At 38.9% G+C, this 20,800-nt stretch overlaps 1 protein-coding gene across 4 annotated transcripts in view; it reads left to right on the top strand.

Moving 5' to 3' along the window:
• PEPD (peptidase D) overlaps window positions 1-20,800 on the top strand; it is a 220,505-nt gene that overhangs the window by 130,367 nt on the left and 69,338 nt on the right. For all 4 annotated transcript variants that reach the window (XM_073307882.1, XM_073307881.1, XM_073307880.1 and 1 more), the window contains one exon: window positions 10,813-10,890. In XM_073307882.1, coding sequence (XP_073163983.1) covers window positions 10,813-10,890 — 78 coding nt within the window. The remainder of the gene's footprint in view (window positions 1-10,812; window positions 10,891-20,800) is intronic.

Here is a 20,800-nt window from a genome sequence, read left to right as displayed (position 1 = left end):
TTTTTAATTGTGATCCATGGGCAGATTTTCAAAATTAGAGCCATATGGTACCTTCAGTCCACAATAGATCTCCCACTGATTACAGTGAAAGGGTTGCTGTATCAAATAGTATAAAATAGCCTTTATACTGTAAAGTAAACTAAACTTAGGTTCATAAAGTTGCTGTTGCATTCAATATTGCTTGTGGGCAAAAATGACAAAGGGCACTTTTAGGATCGCTGTTTTTTTCTGCCATTTGCAGAAAATGCTCAGTTGCTTTTTTGTAAATGTATTTACTCTCTTTGCGTGTAAAATTATATAATTGCATATGCAGTTTTGATACTGAATTGTGCACCTAATTTGTTTGAAAACTTGCCCTTTATTCTCATTTAACTTGAGAGTTCTTGCCGTTTTCCTGGGAGGTCAACAGTTGATTTTCAGTCACTGGTCTGATGACCTTAGTCGCGGTTTCCCACTTAATAGGATGGACCATGTAAAAGTTATCATCTTCCTGGTGAAAAGAGCAACAAAATAAGGCAATTTTTTCAGGGACAACATACTAGGCAGATCGAACTTGCAGAAAAGATCTACCTGTTGAAGGCCTCTCTCAGTCGTAGTGTGACAACCGGGAAAAAATACTGAAAATGACCAACATCGATGGCCTTGTCTTCCAGGGGATCCATGTCGCAAATTAAGAAAAAGTCCATAAATACAAAATCAATGGCTATACATTCCTAGCCAGCAATTACCATCCAAAATATTGGTTGGCAATTTACATAAAGCAGGAGATCAACTTAATATATGGTTCTACTTCCTATAGCACTCAAAAGAAACAACTACAATTTCCATGTGCATCGACAAGCTAACCATCGTTCATGTATATAAACCAACTGGTGCACAGTGGCCTCAACCAGCTCGACTGAATGCATAGGATCCTGCTGTATTTGTGCACGACTTTAATAGTCACCACATACAATGGGGCTATGCAGCAAGCAAATGATATGTTCCTCCTTTTTGATGCAAAACAGCGCATCACTTTCCATTCTGCAAGATGGGGCAGAGAATACTGCCCTGATCTTATGATCTTATTGGTGTGCCTAAAGACGATTCAGGCACACCAATACCCACATCATGGATCATCCTTGATAACTTCCCAAACAGCCAACATAGACCAATACTGACCCATATTGGCATTCAAATCCCAGTTGTCTACTCAAAATCGGCGCAGCGCTGGAACATCAAAAGAGTAGACTGTGCCATTTTCACTAGGACACAATCTCCTGCACTCCCCCCGCACCAAAGATGTTTGACTGTTTTACTGCACTCCTAATCTCCATTACAAAGAAGAACACGCCCCTGGGACACAGGTCATCATACATTCCAGGCTGAACTTCAGAGAACCAAAAGCTCCTCCACAAATATGACAAATGTAGAGACACAGAAACTGGAAAAGCCCTCCTGGCGTCACTGGATGCAGTAAGGGGGAAATGGTGGCATGAATGTGTAGAAGGTCTAAACTTCACACACTCGAGCAGATGCACCTGGCATCTGCTGACACACCTGGGGGCTGCAAATCCCACATATGTCACTAGCCTGCAGGTGAAAGACAGTGCCACCACTGCTAAAATTTAGTGGACAACAAAACAGCCTATGAACAAACAGTATCGAAGACAAGTCCAGCATCAACTTCGGCAGGTGTTGTCCACGTCCACTCCATCGTCCCAGTGGTCTGGACACAAGTAAGAAGATCGATGCCACCATTGCAGCCACAAAATTGGGAAAAGATGGTATCTATCCTGAGTTCATATGTCCTGGGTCCACTTACATGGAAATGGATGGTGCAGCTTTTCACCAACATCCTGAAGAACAATGAAATCCCTTGTGTGTGGAGAGAAGCCAAGGTCATTGCACCCTTAGAGCCTGGAAAACCTACAGATCACCTTCTAATTATAGACCAATATCCGTCTTGTGCATCAACTACAAGGTGATGGAGCATATGATTCTGAACCAAACTGGGCCCACTGTGGACACCAGCCGATCCAAGGAGCAAGCTGGTTTTTGACAGCACAGAAGCTGCTACTTCTGGTAGCAGAACCAGGTCCTGGCTCTCACTACAAATATTGAGGCTGAATTCTAATGAAAATTCAAGACTGATACCTGTCATCAATCTGTCAGCAGCTTACAACAATCTGGAAGGATGGTCTGCTACTGAAACTGGCCAAAGTGATCCCCATGTGTGGATTTTCAGGCTGGTGAACACCATGTATATGTCAGAACATAGGTGCTGACTCCGTAGGTGTTCTGGAGCTGGAGCACCCACGGAAAAAAAAAATTGGGTGCTCAGCACCCACTGGCAGGCCCTGTCAATCAGCTTCTCTCCCACCCCACCCCCAGCACCTTCTGCCCACCACTGATCAGCTGTTCAGTGGTGGGCAGGAGGCGCTGTGGGGGAGGGAGAGGAGTGGGGACAGGAAGAGGCAGAGTGAGGGTGGGGCACACACAGGGGAGGGGGATCCTCTTTATGAATTAAATTAACATTAGACTTTTAACAGTAGAAGGTGATAATAAGCATGCTTTCTCATATATTAGGAACCCCAAACTTGTTACAAAATAGACCTTTAAGATATACAACAAATAAACAGCTTGTGAAGATGACTCTTTGGGATAATTGGATTGTACAAAAATCAAACTATTGGAGCTGTGTATTAAAGCCTGTTATTCTATTAGTGCTGAGTCCAGAAGCTTCAAGTTTTGTAGCTCTAAACACTAAAGAATACATATATAACTGAATCTGTTCTGTGAGATACAAGCCCTGTTCTAATTTCTATAGAGAAATAGTGTTTTGAAATAAACACAAGTTTGCTGTTCAGTTAAATAAAAATTATGCATACATAGTCAGTTAATATCTACTAAATTCTGACAGGATTTTCAAAACAGAAATGACTTCACTAATTCATTCATGCTTTTTTCCCCCTCTCTTTCTCAAATTACCTCTTTCTTTTCTGAAGAAATAGAGGTACCTGAAAGTTCTGAGTGCTAGTAACTAAATGAGTTTTTATTAAACAAATCACAAAAGAAAAAGAAATCAAGAGCAATCAGTGCTGCAATTCAGTACAGAAATCTATAACTTTGCATGAATTTTTAGTGTAAGCTTTCAAAATTGTTGCCGTTCATCTCAAGATGGTAAATCAACATGTCAAAGACAGTACCAAGATTTCAATGTTTTGTAGGTAACTGAATAGGAGTTTACATCTTTTATTTTAGTTTACATCAATATTTTAGTTTACATCTTTACATACAGATTAGTCACCTTTAAAAAATCAATAAACTTTATTACTAACTATTATTATGGCTGAACACACACACTCGGGTATCAGATTGCACCTTGAAGGTCTTCAGGTAATTTCAACCAAGACTATATCACTTCAAAAGTAACGTTAAGTGTAGATGTGCATAAATGCAATTAAATAAGAATACCACTATTTGGTTATTGTGGCAGGATGGACTAGGTCTGTAGGCCCCCTACTGGAGGCCTCCTGGCCCTGCATCAGCCTGCCTGAGAATAGAGCAGAGAGAAGTCCTCCAGGCAGCCTAGAGTGGCTGCAGAAGAGTGGCCAATCAGAGGGGCTGATGGAGCAACCAGTCTGGGGCCAGAAGGGCCCTATATAAGACAAGCAGCAGACCAGAGAACTTCAGTTGCAGTGTGGAGCTCCAGGAGTGGAGACTGGGTGGCTGAAAGAGCAGCAATAACACAGACAGCTCACTGTGGAGAGCTCACTGCAGACAGGACTGAAGCCCAGGGAAGGCTGCTGAAGACCAGGTGCCTGGCTGGCAGGAAGAGCAGCAGGAGGAAGGCCAGTGCGGGCAGGCGGAAGCCCAGAGGGACTGAGCACAGAACCTGGCCTGATCAGAGGTACTGAGGTGGGCCCCGCTGGTCTGGTTGAAGACTGAGCCCAGGGAGGCATGCTGAAACACCACCAACTGTGGGTACTGACATAGGCCCTGGCTGGGTGGTTGAAGAAGGCAGTGCCTCTGGGAAGAAGCCTAAGAGCTACGGCCCCATACCAGGGCTATGATCAGAACTCTGGACTGTATACCCTGGAAGGAGGGACAGTGTCTGCAGCTTGGCCGGAGGGCTGAGTCGCTGAAGATGCACCAAGAGAACTATCAGCCGGAGGGGTGCTCGTGAGAGGTGGGTGCCACCCCGATATAAGAACTAAAACTGAAAGCAGGATCACACCCAACCAACCAAAGGGGGGCTGTCTGTGAGAGGCTGGTGCTGCCCTGAAAAAAGACCATGATTACAGGTAGATCAGCCAGAGAAAAGGGGGCACCCATGCAAGGTGGTTGCCGATCCCGTTACAGTTATTGGTAAGTAAGTGTGTGTGTGTGTGTATATTCATTCAGATGTGTGTATATTCAGATATACCTGACACTTACAGAGCACTTTGCCTACTTCAAAGCACTGTGTAAATATTATCCTTTTCAGTACCCCGGGAGATAAATATGTAGCCATTTTTACATCGGAGAAAACTGAGAGGTTAAGTGACTTGCCCAGTGACACACAGTGAATCGGCCAGAACTGTTACTTATGAGCTCCTTCCTCCTAGGCCCAGTCCTTTCAGACCACGGTGTCACTCTGTCAAAGATTAAAGCAACCACCTCACAGCCACATATGCTTTTTAAAATTAACATTGCAAATAAAGAAAGGTATCCTTGTAGCTGTGTTGATCCCAGGATATTAGAGACAAGACGGGTGAAGCAATATATTTTTTTAGACCAACTTCTGCTGGTGAATGAGACAAGGTTTCGAGCTACAAACACAGGACCTGAAGAAGACCTCTATCTCAAAGGCTTATCTCTTTCACCCACAGAAGTTGGTCCAGTAAAAGATATTACCTTGTCTACCTTACCTTGCTTTATAACAGTTGCTCAAAATAATGTCATAAGAAATTTACAAACATACATTGAAATGATATATTGAGCATTTTAGTAAAAGCATCAGATATTGCAAGAATGAAAAGGCAGCATTAGAGAATCACAGCTCTGCAATCTTGCACCTGAACTTGGAAACTTCTGTAGGATATCCAAAATACTATATACTTTTATTGTATACATTTCTTCCAATATTACTGGAAAGTACTAAGCAATGGTATACACAGGGCAAAGTACCCAGATCCTGAGCTAGGAGTAGAGGAATCATGAGATTCCATCCTGAGATGAGTAGGGCTGGAGGTCGAACACCTTAGGAATACATTCTGAGAGACCAGAAAGATTGACCAAGGTGCAGCTACAAGAGCACTAGTCTCTTACTTCACAGGTATGATCAGCAGCTATTTGGCAGCTGTTACCTCAGACATGGGTGTTTCTCAGGTACTAGTTTCCTCCATTGGTTATCTTAGCTCCCCACATCAAATGATTCTAGTTATATAAGAATAGGTAAGTAAAACGGCTCTTTATATCTGTGGACCTTTATAAATACTCTTGAGTCAGGTTGGTAAAGTTAATAACTCTCTCTGCTCCTTTCTTTTAATTATAATAAAAAATTATAATAAATTCCAGCCTCTCTCAGATCTAGAAGTGTAGAGAAGCTGCTTAATTCTCCCTTTTGGATTAAAATTATTCTCTCTATATCACAGAGGAAGTAGCTTGCTGTTGTAGTTTATGGTATCTTAATTTTAATTCAGGTTTTCCTGATATACTGCTAATTGTTCGTTTCAAATTGTTTGTTGCTATAGTTTTCCCCTTTTAATTTCTGCTGTTGTTATACTCTTTTTTAATTGCTGCTATTACACTCCACTTCTCTTCCTTCTGCTCATTTCTCTTTTCATGGTCCTTTCTGACTGACAGTATGTTCTGAACTTTTCTGACTCCTGCAGTTTGTATTCTCTCAGTGACATGAATTTACCAAGTTATCTGGTCTTTTCCAATTCTTCAGATTAGTAACAATTTGGAAAAATTGTTAAAGGAATTAAAATAGAGGCAAAACATCCTCTGGCAAAACTTTTAAATTTGGATGCCTAAGATAGGCATCTAGATCCCTATTAAGGTGTCTAAATATTTTAAATATATGTCATGATTTTCAGAGCTTTTGAACATCATACTAAGTCAGTAGAGTGACAGGTGCTCAGCACCTCTAAGTTTTAGGATGCTTAAATATAGATTTGTCATGTACCATTTTAACACCTTTGCTCTCTGGAAGCAAAGTAATTGTTTCTAAATTAAGGATTGTGTATACCACCAGTGACTAATACTAGCAAATCATAGACCAATCTGATTTAAAATCCAGACTTTATTTTTTAAAGTTGCTTTGAAGTCAGCCTAAAAGTATAGCTGCAGCCTTATATTTGAGCTGACTTCCGGCAAAATATTAGAACTTCTCCCTATGGGCTGGTGTTACTTTCCTGGAGGTGATGTCTGTAGGTCCCAGATGGACAGGCTTCTATGACTTCACTCATACAGCAGTTTTTCCTCTCTGGTTCATGGAACACTGATCTTGATAACTTCTGAGAAGGCCATGTGTCTTGTCTCTCTTGACAGAAGCAGTAGAAGACAGTGGGTCATGGGCTGAATGAAAAGGAAATCCCGGAAGACGAGTGTGGGTAGATTAACACGCCAACTTGGTGCAAACTAATTGTCTGTGTAGACAAGCCCTCAGAAATGTCCTTCCAGTTGAAGGAAAATTATATTTGCTCCTATGCATTTAAATTAAAGAGAGGGTTTAAAGTATAGCAATTAGTGCTCATTAATAAAGGAGTGATTTTTACTATAAACCTCTACAATTAAACCATAACCTGAAATCCAGCATCATTGGATTTGGAATACCTGTTGCTGAAAACATTCTGCATAGTACACGTTTCCATAGTCGCCGTAGTTTTTCAGTACATGTATTTTTGGAGACTGTTTTACATTTTATATATTATAATAAAATTATAAATTTATATTATCATGTAAAATAAATTAGGAGAATCAATTTGCATAGGTGCACGATCCTCAAAGCAGATCCCATCACATGGTTATATGAAAATATCTACAGATACATTATGTCAGAATCAAGCCCTGAGGCGCCATGTTAAATATATATTTTTAAAACTGCTCATACAATATTTATATCTTGTTTTGTCCTCGCTTTTTGTAAAAATATTTTTAAATTATATTATTGAAATAACACAGCTAAAATAATGACAAACTGTGTTGTAGGGCTTGTTTTCATGCATGTCTGCATGATAACATTACAACCCATGCATACACGAGAAATTAACCAGCTGTAGGGCTCTTTATAGTAGAAGATATACATTTAATGTTTTTCTCACTTTTATTTATTCCCATAATTATCCACACTCACCAAGAATGAATAGAATCATAAAATCTTAGGGATTAATCCTACTAACCTTCGTCTCTCAATCTCCCATTTCAATGGGAGTTTTGCCAATGTAACAAGTGCAGGACCAGGCCTCTAAAAATTAGAACTCCCAACACTTGTCTTGGGAAAGGATTCCATAGTCTGTTTGAGATCATCAGGAACTTTTGCTGTTATTTGACCCAGTATGTTCTTTAAATTTTTTAAATTTTTGGTTACACCATCTTAGATCAACCTACACAATTCTTCTTGGCATTTACAACCTTCATATAAATGTGTACAGCTATTTTCTTCTTCGACCGTCTCCTCATCATTTGGCCAAGTAATTGAAAGTGGGGCTGGTAGCACTGTCTACTGTTAAGGCTGTCCAACTCTTTCCATTATAAGACTGTGTTTTCAGTTGCTTATAACTTTGCCAAACTTTGCAGGTTGATGTCTGTCTCTGGCCAAACTGTTTTTGAAAAAATCCAGACAGGATGGTTCAGTAGTGTCTGAGAATAAGGCTTAGGAAAAATATGTGTCTCCATGCTTTGCAGCAGGGACTTGAAATATGGCAGAGGAGTGTGGTCTTTGTGTCAAGGATGTGCCTTTTACTGTTCCCATGAAAATCTGCCCAGACTTGGTCAAGTGGTAAACCTTTGAGGAAAAATCACTGTTTGCACATGCTCAGTAGAGACTAGCTAGAAATTTGTGGCTGAAAACTCCGAAGATTCCATCCACACTGAGCTTGCTGCAGCTTGGAACTGAGTGGGACCTTCTCTGCCATTGCAGCTCCAAGCTGTGCTGGAGTCAGAATGGAAGGCAAGGAGATTCTCTCCTGCATTCTCAATTACCCCCCTGCTGATACCCAGGCAGTATGAAGAAGGAAGTTGCCTGATTCAAATTTAGAGGGGACAAGAGGTGGACCATGGAATGGGGAGAGTAGATTGAGACAGGAGCCAGAGTGGGGGAGACACTCACAACTAGGACAGGAGGTGGGGGCTAGAAGGGCCTGGAACTGACTGAGCCAGGAGACTGGGATTGATTGGAAAAGGAGACTGGTATTGAGATCAGGATCCAAGGGAGGAGACTGGAACTGGTAGTCGTATGGTAGGGAAAGGCAGAGGAATTAATTTGTTACAGTTTGAAGGTATGAAGTGAATGAGGTAGGAGATTGCAGGAAGATAAAGGACAGTCTCCTGGTTAAGGCAGTTGAATGCTGCCCTGAAGAATTTGATTCTCTGCTTCTGACACAGAGTTCGTATGTAATGCTAGTCAAGTCACTGAAACCAAACTTTTTGCACGTTGTCCCTTTTTGCATGTGTTCCTCATTTTCTGAATGCCTGATTTGAAACCCTGGGGTCTGATTTGCAGAAGTGCTGAGTACTCACAGCTACAATTGAATTCAATGGAGCTGTCCTTGAACATATAAAATACTGTATAATGCTAAGAACTCTGAAAAATCAGGTACTAGATGTGTCAAATTGGGCACCTAACAGTAGTGGATACTTTTAACCTTAAATTTCTCTATGCCTCAGTTCTGCATTTGTGGAATGGAGATAATATCACCCTTTCATTTCACAGAGCTGTTGTGAAAATAAATTAATAGTTGTAAAGAACTCAAATGCTATAGTGACATTCACCATAGAAAAGCCCATGAAGCAATTATTAATTCTGTATTCAGAGCAGGCTTTGATTAATATGCAGTAAATAAGGCTTATGGCCACACATTGAACAATGAGATGAAACAAAATATTGAATAGCTGCTTATGAAGTGAGCACCAACACTTCTTTGTACTGAATGAGGCAGGGGTCCTGTGGAGAAAAAATAGTGGACGATCATGTAAGTAAAGACTGTACCATGTATGTGCAGAAGGGGGCCAAATTAAAGTTGCACGGCAATTTTAATTCTGGCATTTCTTAACTTTTGAGTGCTTGACATTGTAACCTTGTAATGTTTTTAATGTTTGACAGTTCCTTTCCTCATAAATCAATCCCACAACACTCAGATTTTGGTACTTATAATACGAAAATCCTTAGCAATGAAAAGAAGTTTTTAAACAGGGCCTAGACCTTTAAACTGCATGCATGCAGAATTTGTACATGCAGTTGCTATGAATGTACACACAGTTATGTTAATTTCATGGACAAGTGATCAGTTAGACAAGTGGCCATTTCTGTGCACAACTACTAAATATGCATTGACTGTAAAAGCTCTCTGCAAATAATGCATAAGTATTTTCATTTCTCTAACTGCATGTGTACAGCTCTCAAAAATCTGGCCTCAAAAATATTTTAGAGGGATACTTTTATCCATGATGTGACTCCATTGAATTCACTGGAGTTAAGCCTAGGATGAATTACATCCAAGACACTAAGCCACCCTTTGACCGGAATTGAGAGAATCCTAATTGAACCAGCAAGGTTTTGATAAAAGGTTAGTCGCATATTGACAGCTGAAGTTGAGAGGTGACACAGATGCTACCAGTATATCTGTTCTGACACATGTATTTTTGGCTATAAAACAATTCTTTTAGCCTCTGTGAAGTAAAAAATGAGAGAGCACCTATCTGAGAATAGCAAAATGAAAATCAGTAGAGTTAGAGATCTCTCCTATCTTTTAACTTGATATTTGACAGACCTAGAGGAATAAGAGTAGACTAGACAAAAGAAGGCACCGTGGCCAAAAATAGGTCACTGGATGGATCATGGAGTTTTCAGAAATGTGGAACAAGTGCCTGTACTTCTCTGGAGACTTCTTGCTTCCCCTGTGATTCAGCAGTTTACTTAGTCTGGTTAATAAGAATAAAAAATGTATTTTTTACAATGAAAAGCTGTCTTTCTCTTTTTACTCCACAAAAAAGTAAATATGTCAGTTGTTATGCTTTGTATCGTGGCTGACGTCTTACACTGTGGCAATATTCCCCTAACAATCTGGGATGTAGGGCTCATACCTAACCATGCTAGAGGTAAGTTGGAACAGCTCACTTGCACAGAATTTTTCCCTGCCCCAGTAACTCTTAGGGAGTTATTAAACATCCCAGATCTTAAGTGAAGATTCAGTTTTATACCACTGTAACATTTAACCTTGAACAGGGGAACTTCTTATTTTAAAAATTAAGGACATTCTCGAAGGAAGTAGATGGATATTAGATGAAAATTACTTTTCTGTTGGTACATATATACTACTGTAGCATACATGGGGCTGCACCACACAATATGTTCCCTCCCACAAAAGACTTACATTCTAAAACCTAGATTTTCAGCTATGCCAATATCTTCTGTGCTCAGTCAAAGGGGATACAAAGCAGGCGGTTATGACACTGTTTCTGGAGCCAGTTCTATGTCAGCCTCAGCAGGTTGCATGATATTGGGCCTTAAAATATCCTGGTGGTATTTTTAAGAAAACTATTTTACACTTTATGGTTTTCTTTCTCCTTGTGTTTTTAATTGTTTCGTATGTTAATTCTGTGTATTTTATTTTTCAATGTCAGTGGCAACAACTCCTCTGTTTTGCACTATGGACATGCTGGAGCCCCAAATGACAAGACAATTGAAGATGGAGACTTGTGGTAAGTTAAAGGATTGTTTAGTGTTTCTTAGGCAGCTTTAAAAAGAAACAGTCTCAGCTTTGTATTTGAGTTCCTTTAGTCTTAATTTGAGCGGTAAAAAGATGGCCACCTAAGGATTAGGGTCCACATTTTTAAAAGTGGTGTACAACTTTGGGTGACATGGCTTTTTGGGAGCCAAACTTGACCCGTTTGTTTTTTTCTCTTCGGAGGTTCTGGGCACCTGTGTCTCCAATGGGGTGTGGGGTGAGAAGGAAGGACCCAGATTTCAAATACTTAGTTTCATGGGTAATTCGGTCCAGGGTTTTGATTGAGTGCATTATAGAGATAAAGGCCAACTGCAAAATCTAGATCCAGGTTTGTATTTGTAACTTCAAAGGAGGTGCTTGAATCTGGGTCCTTTAGTTCAGGTCCACATCTATTATTGTTTGTGGTGGCTAGTTAAACAAGTTTCAGAGTAACAGCCATGTTAGTCTGTATTCACAAAAAGAAAAGGAGTACTTGTGGCACCTTAGAGACTAACCAATTTATTTGAGCATAAGCTTTCGTGAGCTACAGCTCACTTCATCGGATGCATACTGTGGAAAGTGTAGAAGATCTTTCTATACACACAAAGCGTGAAAAAAATACTCCTGCTGGTAATAGCTTATCTAAAGTGATCACTCTCCTTACAATGTGTATGATAATCAAGTTGGGCCATTTCCAGCACAAATCCAGGTTTTCTCACCCTCTGCGCCCCCCCCCCCCCCCCACACACACACAAACTCACTCTCCTGCTGGTAATAGCCCATCCAAAGTGACCACTCTCTTTACAGTGTGTATGATAATCAAGTTGGGCCATTTCCAGCACAAATCCAGGTTTTCTCACAACCCCCCCCCACACGCACAAACCCACTCTCCTGCTGGTAATAGCTTATCTAAAGTGACCACTCTCCTTACAATGTGCATGATAATCAAGGTGGGCCACTTCCAGCACAAATCCAGGGTTTAACAAGAGCGTCTGGGGGGGAATGTAAGCTTATGCTCAAATAAATTGGTTAGTCTCTAAGGTGCCACAAGTACTCCTTTTCTTTTTGTGAATACAGACTAACACGGCTGCTACTAGTTGAATCATAGACACACAAATATGCCTCTGGCTAATGACACAGGTGCTTCTGCAGATGCAGCAGATTGAACTAGGTAGGTAATGTCTTTATTAAACGTTTTAAAATTTTGTATAGTAGTATGTTGTCTGTTATTCTTGTTTGGTGTGAATAGTTTACTGAAAGCCATCCAATGTTCTACTCTATTATTCTGGTTTGTCACCATTTATTACTGCTTTATTGTTGTGGTTTGTCACCATTTTGTATTAGAGTATATAGTATACTATAAGAAGTTTATCATATCATAGTGGCTAATAGGATTAAGTAAGATATATGAACATGATACAATAGTGGCTAATGAGTTATATCAAGATTTTCCAAATGTCAGCGTTCAGCTTTCAGGGAATCCATAAAGTGGTTACTGAGGGAACAAGAAGTGTTTCCATAATGTATTATGATGTCATGGATTTATAATTTAACCAAAAGTGTTTTTAAAGAGTGGGGGAAATGTTATTAGGTGACTTCTTAGGCCAATGTTATGAATACAGTCCACTTATTTATGACCTAAAGCCTTGACCGTCATCTGTGGCTGTGTGCTGGACTGCAAAAAGACCTTCCTAGGGCCTGATGTAAAAGTCCATTGAAATCTGTGGAAAGACTTCCATACACTTCGGTGGACTTTGGATCAGCTTCCTAGTGAACAAAAGTCCAAGGGGAGATTTTCAAAAGTGTCTAAGGGATTTATGAGCTTCAGTGCTACTGACTTTCAGTGAAACTTAGGATCCTAAGTGCCTGTCACTTTTTAAAGTGAGATTTCGGCACTTTTGTGAATGTTACCCCATATCACAGTTGGCATCCTTTCTAGCAGTCTCAACAAAGAGAACAAGGATTAGCATGGATCTTCAATTATCCTCTCACCAGAGTGATTCTGCTAAGTCTTTGTCTTGACTAGGTAAAGTTGGTTGAGTTTAGGCTGGGTTTAGCTACTATATGCTAGCTAAGCCTGGCTTCAAATCAGCCTTTTTCATAATGTAGATGTAGGGTAGCATCTTTAGCTCAGTTTTAACTAGTCGTGTTGTCACGTAGACAGAAGGCTGGGCTGCAACTTGACTACCAAAATCTAGCTACAAGTAGGAAAAAGGTCAAATTTATATCAGGTTTTCCTAGTAAATGTTAACCATTTTTCATAGTCCAAACAAAGCCCAAAGGAGGATTGAGACTTACTGCTGGTCCAGTGACTGTGGTCTTGCTCTATTGCTGCTCATGTTGTACCTGCTACGTGACTAGAGGATTTCAATCCCTAGTGCTGGCATGCTGTACTTTTGTTATCTCGGTTCTGTTTAATCTATTTGTAATGCGGAAAAGAACTAACAGAACACTAGCATAGAAATCTGATCTCTTTCATAATCACGGTATGAAATTTAACAAAATTATGTAGAAGTATTTTTAAACTCTCTCTAAAGCAGTTTTGTAGGCAGCACTTTTTAAAATCTTGAGCTACCTTGCTGTAGCACAGTGCAGCTTATTTAGCAACAGGAAACTTCACTGTTCTTCTCTGGATATTCTATCAAATTTTTAAGTTTTCATCTTGAAATACTCATTTGTTTAGGTGTTAATGAGCAACCGATTTAGCAACAGCTCTAATTTTGTTTTGGGCTGGCACACTGAAAATGCTAGAAATCCAATTATGAAAATCCTATATGTATTGTTACACGTAAATATTTGTATTTTAACATACCTATAAGTTCTGATATTTGACTCCCCATACATTTTGTAATGGCTGCTGGGAGCCCTCTGTTGGAAAAGATTGGGAATCCTACAGTACAACACATAAGGTTAAGAAAAAAAATTAGATCTCTCTGCCTGGTTAGATGAAGGCAGAGGTAGTGAAAGGTTATTTCTGCTCCTGCCAGCATATTGATACATAACGTGTTAAATTAATCATACAGGATCTGAAGGAAGACTTTGGTAGGAATACAATGATTTCTATGAAATATTCTTCAATTGAATTTTATACTTTTTTCCCCAGTTTTTTTCAGTTGATTCAAGTGGAATTCTGCATATGTTATAAATATTACATATTAAACAGTACATTGCAATAAACATGCAAGTCCGTAAACCATCTGGATACTGAAAAACCTGAATTTTGAAGAAATCATTAAGTGCCTGCTCCGTTTCTTAAATCTGTTACATCATCAGTATTACCTCTAAGGAAATCACATGCAAAGTTATTTGTGGTGTAACTTTTTTCCTCAGAAAATTCCTGTTACTCTTCTTTGTACTCTTCCTTTCCAAAATGTTGCCAATTTAGAATCTCCTGATTTACAATACCAAGTTATGAAAATTCGTCTACCTTTAATGTGTTTGTGGGTTCTGTAAGAAATCAATGCAGAATTGATGCAGACCTCCAATAATGCATCAGAATCCATCAGTATGCAGGGTCTGTGCTAGAAGATCTCCATGCAAGACAAGGGCCATGTAGTAGAGGCACCTAGTGAGCACTCTCCTATGGCCGAGTATTGCACTTCTGTGGTCTGCCTCAGTTTTCCCCCTCAATGAGGTTTCTTAAAGAGCCTGGTCAAGGAGAAGCCAAACACTCTGCTTTACAGCAGTATATCTCCCTTTAATAAAGCCTTCTGAAAGGAACACTTGTATGTTGGTTCAAAGGCTTTTGCCTCAGGGCCTAGATAAAACTTGAAAGTCCCCTAAAGTCTCTAGATTCCAGCACCACCTCCTGCTGCTGTAAGGCCTCAAGCTTCTCCGTTGCCTGGAGGGCTCTGCAGGCTTTCCCCTACTTGTTCCCCTACTATGCCTCTGTGCCTGGAGCGCTTTTGCCTAGTTCATGTTCCCTGAGAGCTCCCCTCCTCTGGATTTTCCTTTCTCCTCGGGGAGCCCTTGTCTAACTGAGGCCCTTATCTTTTTATCATGATCAGGTACCTTAGCTGCATTCCAGTTACTCAGTGAGTTAACTAATCCCAAGTGAACCTGAGTTGCCTCATTACCTCTTTTGAAGCCAGTCAGAGGTAGGCTGGGCCCCTGACTCCTTCAGAGGGCCAGCTACCCTCTGATGGACTGTAAAAAGGATTCCTCAATCTCTAATAGTGAGGCCTATGTTTTTAGGTGTATCAAACCTCTCAGGCACTGTAGCAGCCTAGCACAAAGCATATGAGGTGTCATACACAAAAATCAATGCACCGTATTAGGAGAATCTATGTACTTTATAGACCAATGCTCAATTCATTTATAACCCAGTACATTTAATTAACTATAAATATCACTATTAACATAAACCAGTGCTCCATATACAAGTTAATATGTTTTAAATTAACATCCACATAGTGAACAAGTAAATCAATATGGTCCACAAAAAAGCTGTTTTCATAAAGCAAATATATATTATTCATGCAGTCAAAAATGTCATGCAAATGAATCAGCATGCTCACTACACGTGTTGATCACAAGCCTACATGCAGTAGTTTGATTTGAAATTGCATTTAAACAAAATCTTTATACCTGAAAATATTATCAAATCAATGTATTACAAATGCAGCCCGCTCCAATAACATAAGTCAAGTAAAGCCAAAACGCTGATTTTCTTCAGTCATCTTAAACCCACAACAGCATGGATAGAAAATGAGTTTAAGGCTGAAATTTGCTACATTATGCCAAAGTATTGCAGCATTTATTTTGTCATACGATAACGACTGTTCCTGGAGCCATGCTGTAACTATGTTTCAAGTTAAAGAGGGGAGACATTTGGGCTAGAAAGACTGAGAACGCACCACTCTGTACAAGGGTGACACAGTTCCAGTTCTCTGGTGTCTTCTGACCCAGTCCTACCAATGCTGCCATGTGGGACACGGAGCCACAGGACAGTTATGGGATGAGAGGGAGGCTGGCAATAGAAAGAAGACTAGGGTGTAGTGGATGGGGGTGGGGGAAGGGATGCTTTGAGGGCAGCAAGGGGACATTTGTAAAGCAATGGAGTGTCACAATGTGGGGAAATGACATTCTTTTGGTTTGGAGCTATCTGTCCCTTGAGCATAGGGTAGTTGAACTGGATGGAGTCTGACTCCTGCTTTGCCTTCTGGGAGCATCAGGCAAGATGTCAGTTTCCCACATTGGGCTCCTCTCCCCCTTCATTGTCCTCAAAACGTCCCCTCTCCCTTCTACCCTAGGAAGTAGATAGGCATCTGGCTCTGCAACTGTGTAGCATGGGAACAGTCCCAGATGGTAACTTGAGCTTGACAAACCTTGTTGATGCTAAATCTATAATGTGTACTTTTATATTTTGACTCTGAGATGTATCCAGTAGAATCATTTGAGTTCATTATATTCAGTTTGCTAGGTAGGTGCTTAGTACAATATATTTTTGTTGATTACTGTTACTGCCAGTACTGTTACTGCCAGATTGATGAGGGAATTTTATAAATTCATTGATTTATTGAAATTGATCAGCAGGGTTCCTGCAACCTTTGATAATTAGGAAATGATTCCTATAATCCTAACATAAAGACTTCATATGTGAAATCCAAATTTAAATTTTTTTAAATGCTTGAAAATACATTTGAACCCAGATGCCACAAAAAAGAGAATATGGCTGCTGTTGCTGGACACTGTTTTATGTCTGTATTTTAAGGTGCATATTTCTGTCTTTTTATTGTTAATAAATGTGCCCCAAAGAAAATGTGGCATTTAGTAAGTTAGCTATTTTTGGCAGCCTTAAGCATTTGATAACATTTTTAGGATTGGTTTATATATTCTTGCTTTCAGAATACTGAAGATAATCAGAGTCTACTTAATTGCTTTATTTTCTTTAAAAAAGTTTTGGATGTATCCCTGTAGTTCACACTATTAACACAGAAGTGATCTTTATTCTTAGTGGTATGATCTCCCCCTATATGCATTTGTAATGCTCACTATCTGAGTTCCATGCACTTTGATAAATAGAATCCTGTGAATCTGTTATATACACTTAACTCACAGTGAAGTCAGTTGGTGTTTTCTGTGCATGAAGTCTGCAAGACTGGGCCTGATTGTCGAAAAGACGACTGAAGAGAAATACATAAAGGATTCTAGCCAGCCCTAAAGCAAATCCAAGGATGTAATTCATTAGGGGGACTCAAATGAAGTCATAAATAATGAGAGCCCGGCATGAACTACTTATGAAGTGCAGCAGACCTGTGAGAGAAAATGTTAGCCTTGTATTCACTCTGGAGCTATATATTATTTATACAATAAAATTAACTGTAAAAGTTTAAATGGGAGGATGTTGGAGTTTCAGGTGATATTTTTGCTTTTATTTTACCATTTTTTAATATTTTCAGTTATTAGTTCACTGATTCCAATGAAAGTATTAGAAAGTGCTACAATATCTTTTGTGAAGAGGGCTACTGTCCCATCACACCCCTTTGCTGCCATCATTGAGCTAGTACGTCCACACAATGATGTCAGTAAAATAATCACAGCTTTATTTAGTACTTAAATTCTGAAACCTGAGTGCTATAGACAAGTTTTATTCAAGTAACTGTTTTCGTCATAAGAACTGCATAAAAATATAGCCTTAATACTGGAATAATTTAAATCTACAGCAAGAAATATTTTATTTTATTCAGATTTATTTTCGTTAATGTCACATCTCTAGTTTAAATCATTAGCATAATATTGGCACAGTGAGCACCAAAATTAATATATAAATTGTCTCTGGAAAAAAAAAATCCTCCCATAGAAAGAAATTTCTCTCCCTGATGTTATTAGCAATGTATTGTTAATCTCCAGAAAAAAAGGTGAAACATCCACGCAAGTCTAAACATCTTTGTATAGTGTGTTAGTATATAACTACATCATCTTCTTGTATTATAATACTGAATTTCAATTTGTTTCTTCCCATTTGGCATAACTAAGAATCTGCAATTTAAGGGGATTCAAGATTCACATTTGTTTATTTTTCATAGTCTCACTATGAAAAGTCTCTACCCTGTTTGAACCACTGGTCCTCCCACCAACTGCCATTCCAGAAGTTGCTGGTTTTGCTCATCACTCAATCTCTGCACTGAAATGGCAGTATAAAAGAAGAGAACAGACAGATAAAGCAGGATGAATAGAATGAACAGAAAAAATAGTCCATTTTGAGCAATTAAGTGCATCTACATAAATGCACAGAAAAGATACATGGGAGACTTTTCAGGACACTTGTAGTTGATAATGATTATTCAAGACATATGAGGAATATGGCAGAAACTAGGTTACTTCTTGTAAGAGGCTATCAACCCGATATGAGTGTTGGTACATACAGTCTGAGCCCCTCTAAAACAACACAGATAATCTATAATTGCTTAGGTCTCATATTTCCTTCCTTGATCTAAGAACACAATATTGGTTTTTAATATTAAAAGCCGTGCCATAATGCCTAAAGTTCTGGATTTATTGAATTTGAAATACCTCAGAATATTCTCCATAACTAAATTATTTTTATTCTAATTTGCTGAAAACCATTGAGCTAGTACATCACACTATTTCTTTGTGGGAATGAGGGGGAATCTCTCTCTCTCTCTCTTCATTATACTAGGGTTTTTCATGTGCACCAAGCAGCTAACATTTATTTCTTTAGTACAAAATACTGAAAGCATTTGTTTAAAGTCTTCATCCATTAATGTATCAGATGAACTTTTTAAACAGATATATTAAACAAAAGGATAGGTAAAATTATTTGTCATGTTTTTTTAATTCTGTTTTAGAAAAACTGCTGCTTTTTATTGTTAGTGCTGCAACACTTAACACCAAACACTACACACCAAAAATGATTTTGTCCAGATGGGGGCAATGTTGCATTAAAAAGTGAGGACTGAGTCCAATCTTTTTGTATTAAAAAATACTGTTTTCCCCAAGACTGCTTAATTGTCTGATATTAAAACAGCTTATTTTATGATAGATATTTTATTCTTCTATATTTATTATTTTTTAAAACATTAAGGACTGCAAATATCCCCAGACATTAATATATCATATGTAAAACCTGAGCTGTTTGATATGGCTAAGCTAAGTATTTTCACTTGTCTTGTGCATTTTTATAGATTTTGAGGTTCAGTGCACTAATGATGTACAAAACTGATAGACTTTTTAAACTTTTTAATCTGATGCAGTTTGGAAACATTTTGTTAATATCTCTGTTACTGTTGTGTTTCTTAGAAGTAATATAAGGAATTAAATTGGTCACTACTTTTTTTAATGGTAGAATGGAGAAGCAACAGCCTGTCCATTTCTTTTAAAATTGCCCTTAAATTTTATTCAGTCATCTGCCGTTAGTTTACATTTTTAGTAAAAATTAGTTGTTTTTTTCTTATGGTATATGCATGGTTCATTTTACGCTAATTCACAAAAATCTGAACTTGATTAAAAATAGAAAAATGTATTTAGTAAGCCTTTTATTGAATTGATTTCCTTCTCTAATTGAACACATTTCCTATTCATACTAGATAATCCACGTTCCAAGTTTGAATTCTGCTTGAAATGTACAAGCATTCTAAACCAAAGCAAAGGTCATGAGCAACAATGTGCTTTTTACTGTAAAAATACTTCATTTTTCATTTAAGTGCTGTATTTTAGTCTTTTAATTTAACTTTCTCCTTAGAACACCATGTTAGTCTATTTCTCCTTTTTTGTCACATTCAGAAAATTAATTTCATTTTCTAGATTTTTATGGACTCTTAGATTTTGTTTGGTACTCTGTAAGTAAGACTGGAGAGTTGCTTTTGCATATCATGTTCCTGGTGTCATTGGGAGTTTGGTTGAATAAGATCAGCAAGACTAGGTCTCGTACTTTACTAAATGACAACTGAATTTAATATTTTCTATTTTAAAATATATTATTTAGCATAATAGAAAATAACATCCACAAAAATCAAAGTGGCTTTTTGTATTTTCAGCACATATAGGCAAATCATGTTTGAAATACTCTCTAAAAGATTAGGACTTATATTGCATTTCAGTAGAAAAATCAGCTTCCTAAAACCATCTCTTTTCTTGGTGTCAGAAGTTAACTCACAGTAGCATTGGAGTGCATAGATACAGAAGAACACAAATGCTGAGGCAAATTCAGCTTGGCCCTTAAACAGGTGCACAGTTCAGAGGAAGGGTACAAGGGAGCCTCCAGCCCATCCCTTAAATGCCCTGCATAAAAACCATGGATAAGCCCAGTCCCAGTCTCTACACTCAGGGCAGTTGAGGGACTGCTCCAGCTCTGTTACCCAGGAGCAGTCGTCACCCAAAATATTCAGTAGCAGGTATGCAGCCTCTGTGCACCCGGGAGCTCCAGAAGGCCTTCTCCTCAGGCATGCCTTCCAAGGCTGAATGCCTTCCAGTGCTTCCTCTAAAAGGAAACAGTTCTACACTGCCCCTAAATGGCACCACTGAGCCCTTCAAAAGCAAGAATGTTTCCCAATTGCAGTGGCATATTATCCTCTTGAGGTGCTGCCATGAAGAATAGACCTTGTTTCCCAACAGATAAAAATGTGCTTTCCTGTCGCTGGCAAAACACTCGTGGCACATGAACATTCAGGCACTGCTGTTCTAAATTACTGCCTACTGTCTTGATTGCTGCACATTTGGCTTGCACTTTTGGCCCTGTAAGTAGGAAGGCTGGCAACGCTTGGCTTTGTCTTCTTACAGCATGTATAGTATTGTGAAGTGTCTGAATAATGGATTAATTTGGAAGATGACAGAGTTAAGTAACTCTAAGGTTGCCTGCTTCAAAGCCAAGAAAAATCATGAGATGTTTCTGAAATGAAATGAAGTATTGCTTTGTTCACTGTTTGATGCTGACTCAGTTTTAT

The sequence above is a fragment of the Lepidochelys kempii genome, chromosome 12 (assembly GCF_965140285.1).
Source record: "Lepidochelys kempii isolate rLepKem1 chromosome 12, rLepKem1.hap1, whole genome shotgun sequence".
Taxonomy (NCBI): Eukaryota; Metazoa; Chordata; order Testudines; family Cheloniidae; genus Lepidochelys; species Lepidochelys kempii.
This window is presented reverse-complemented; position numbering and strand designations above follow the sequence as displayed.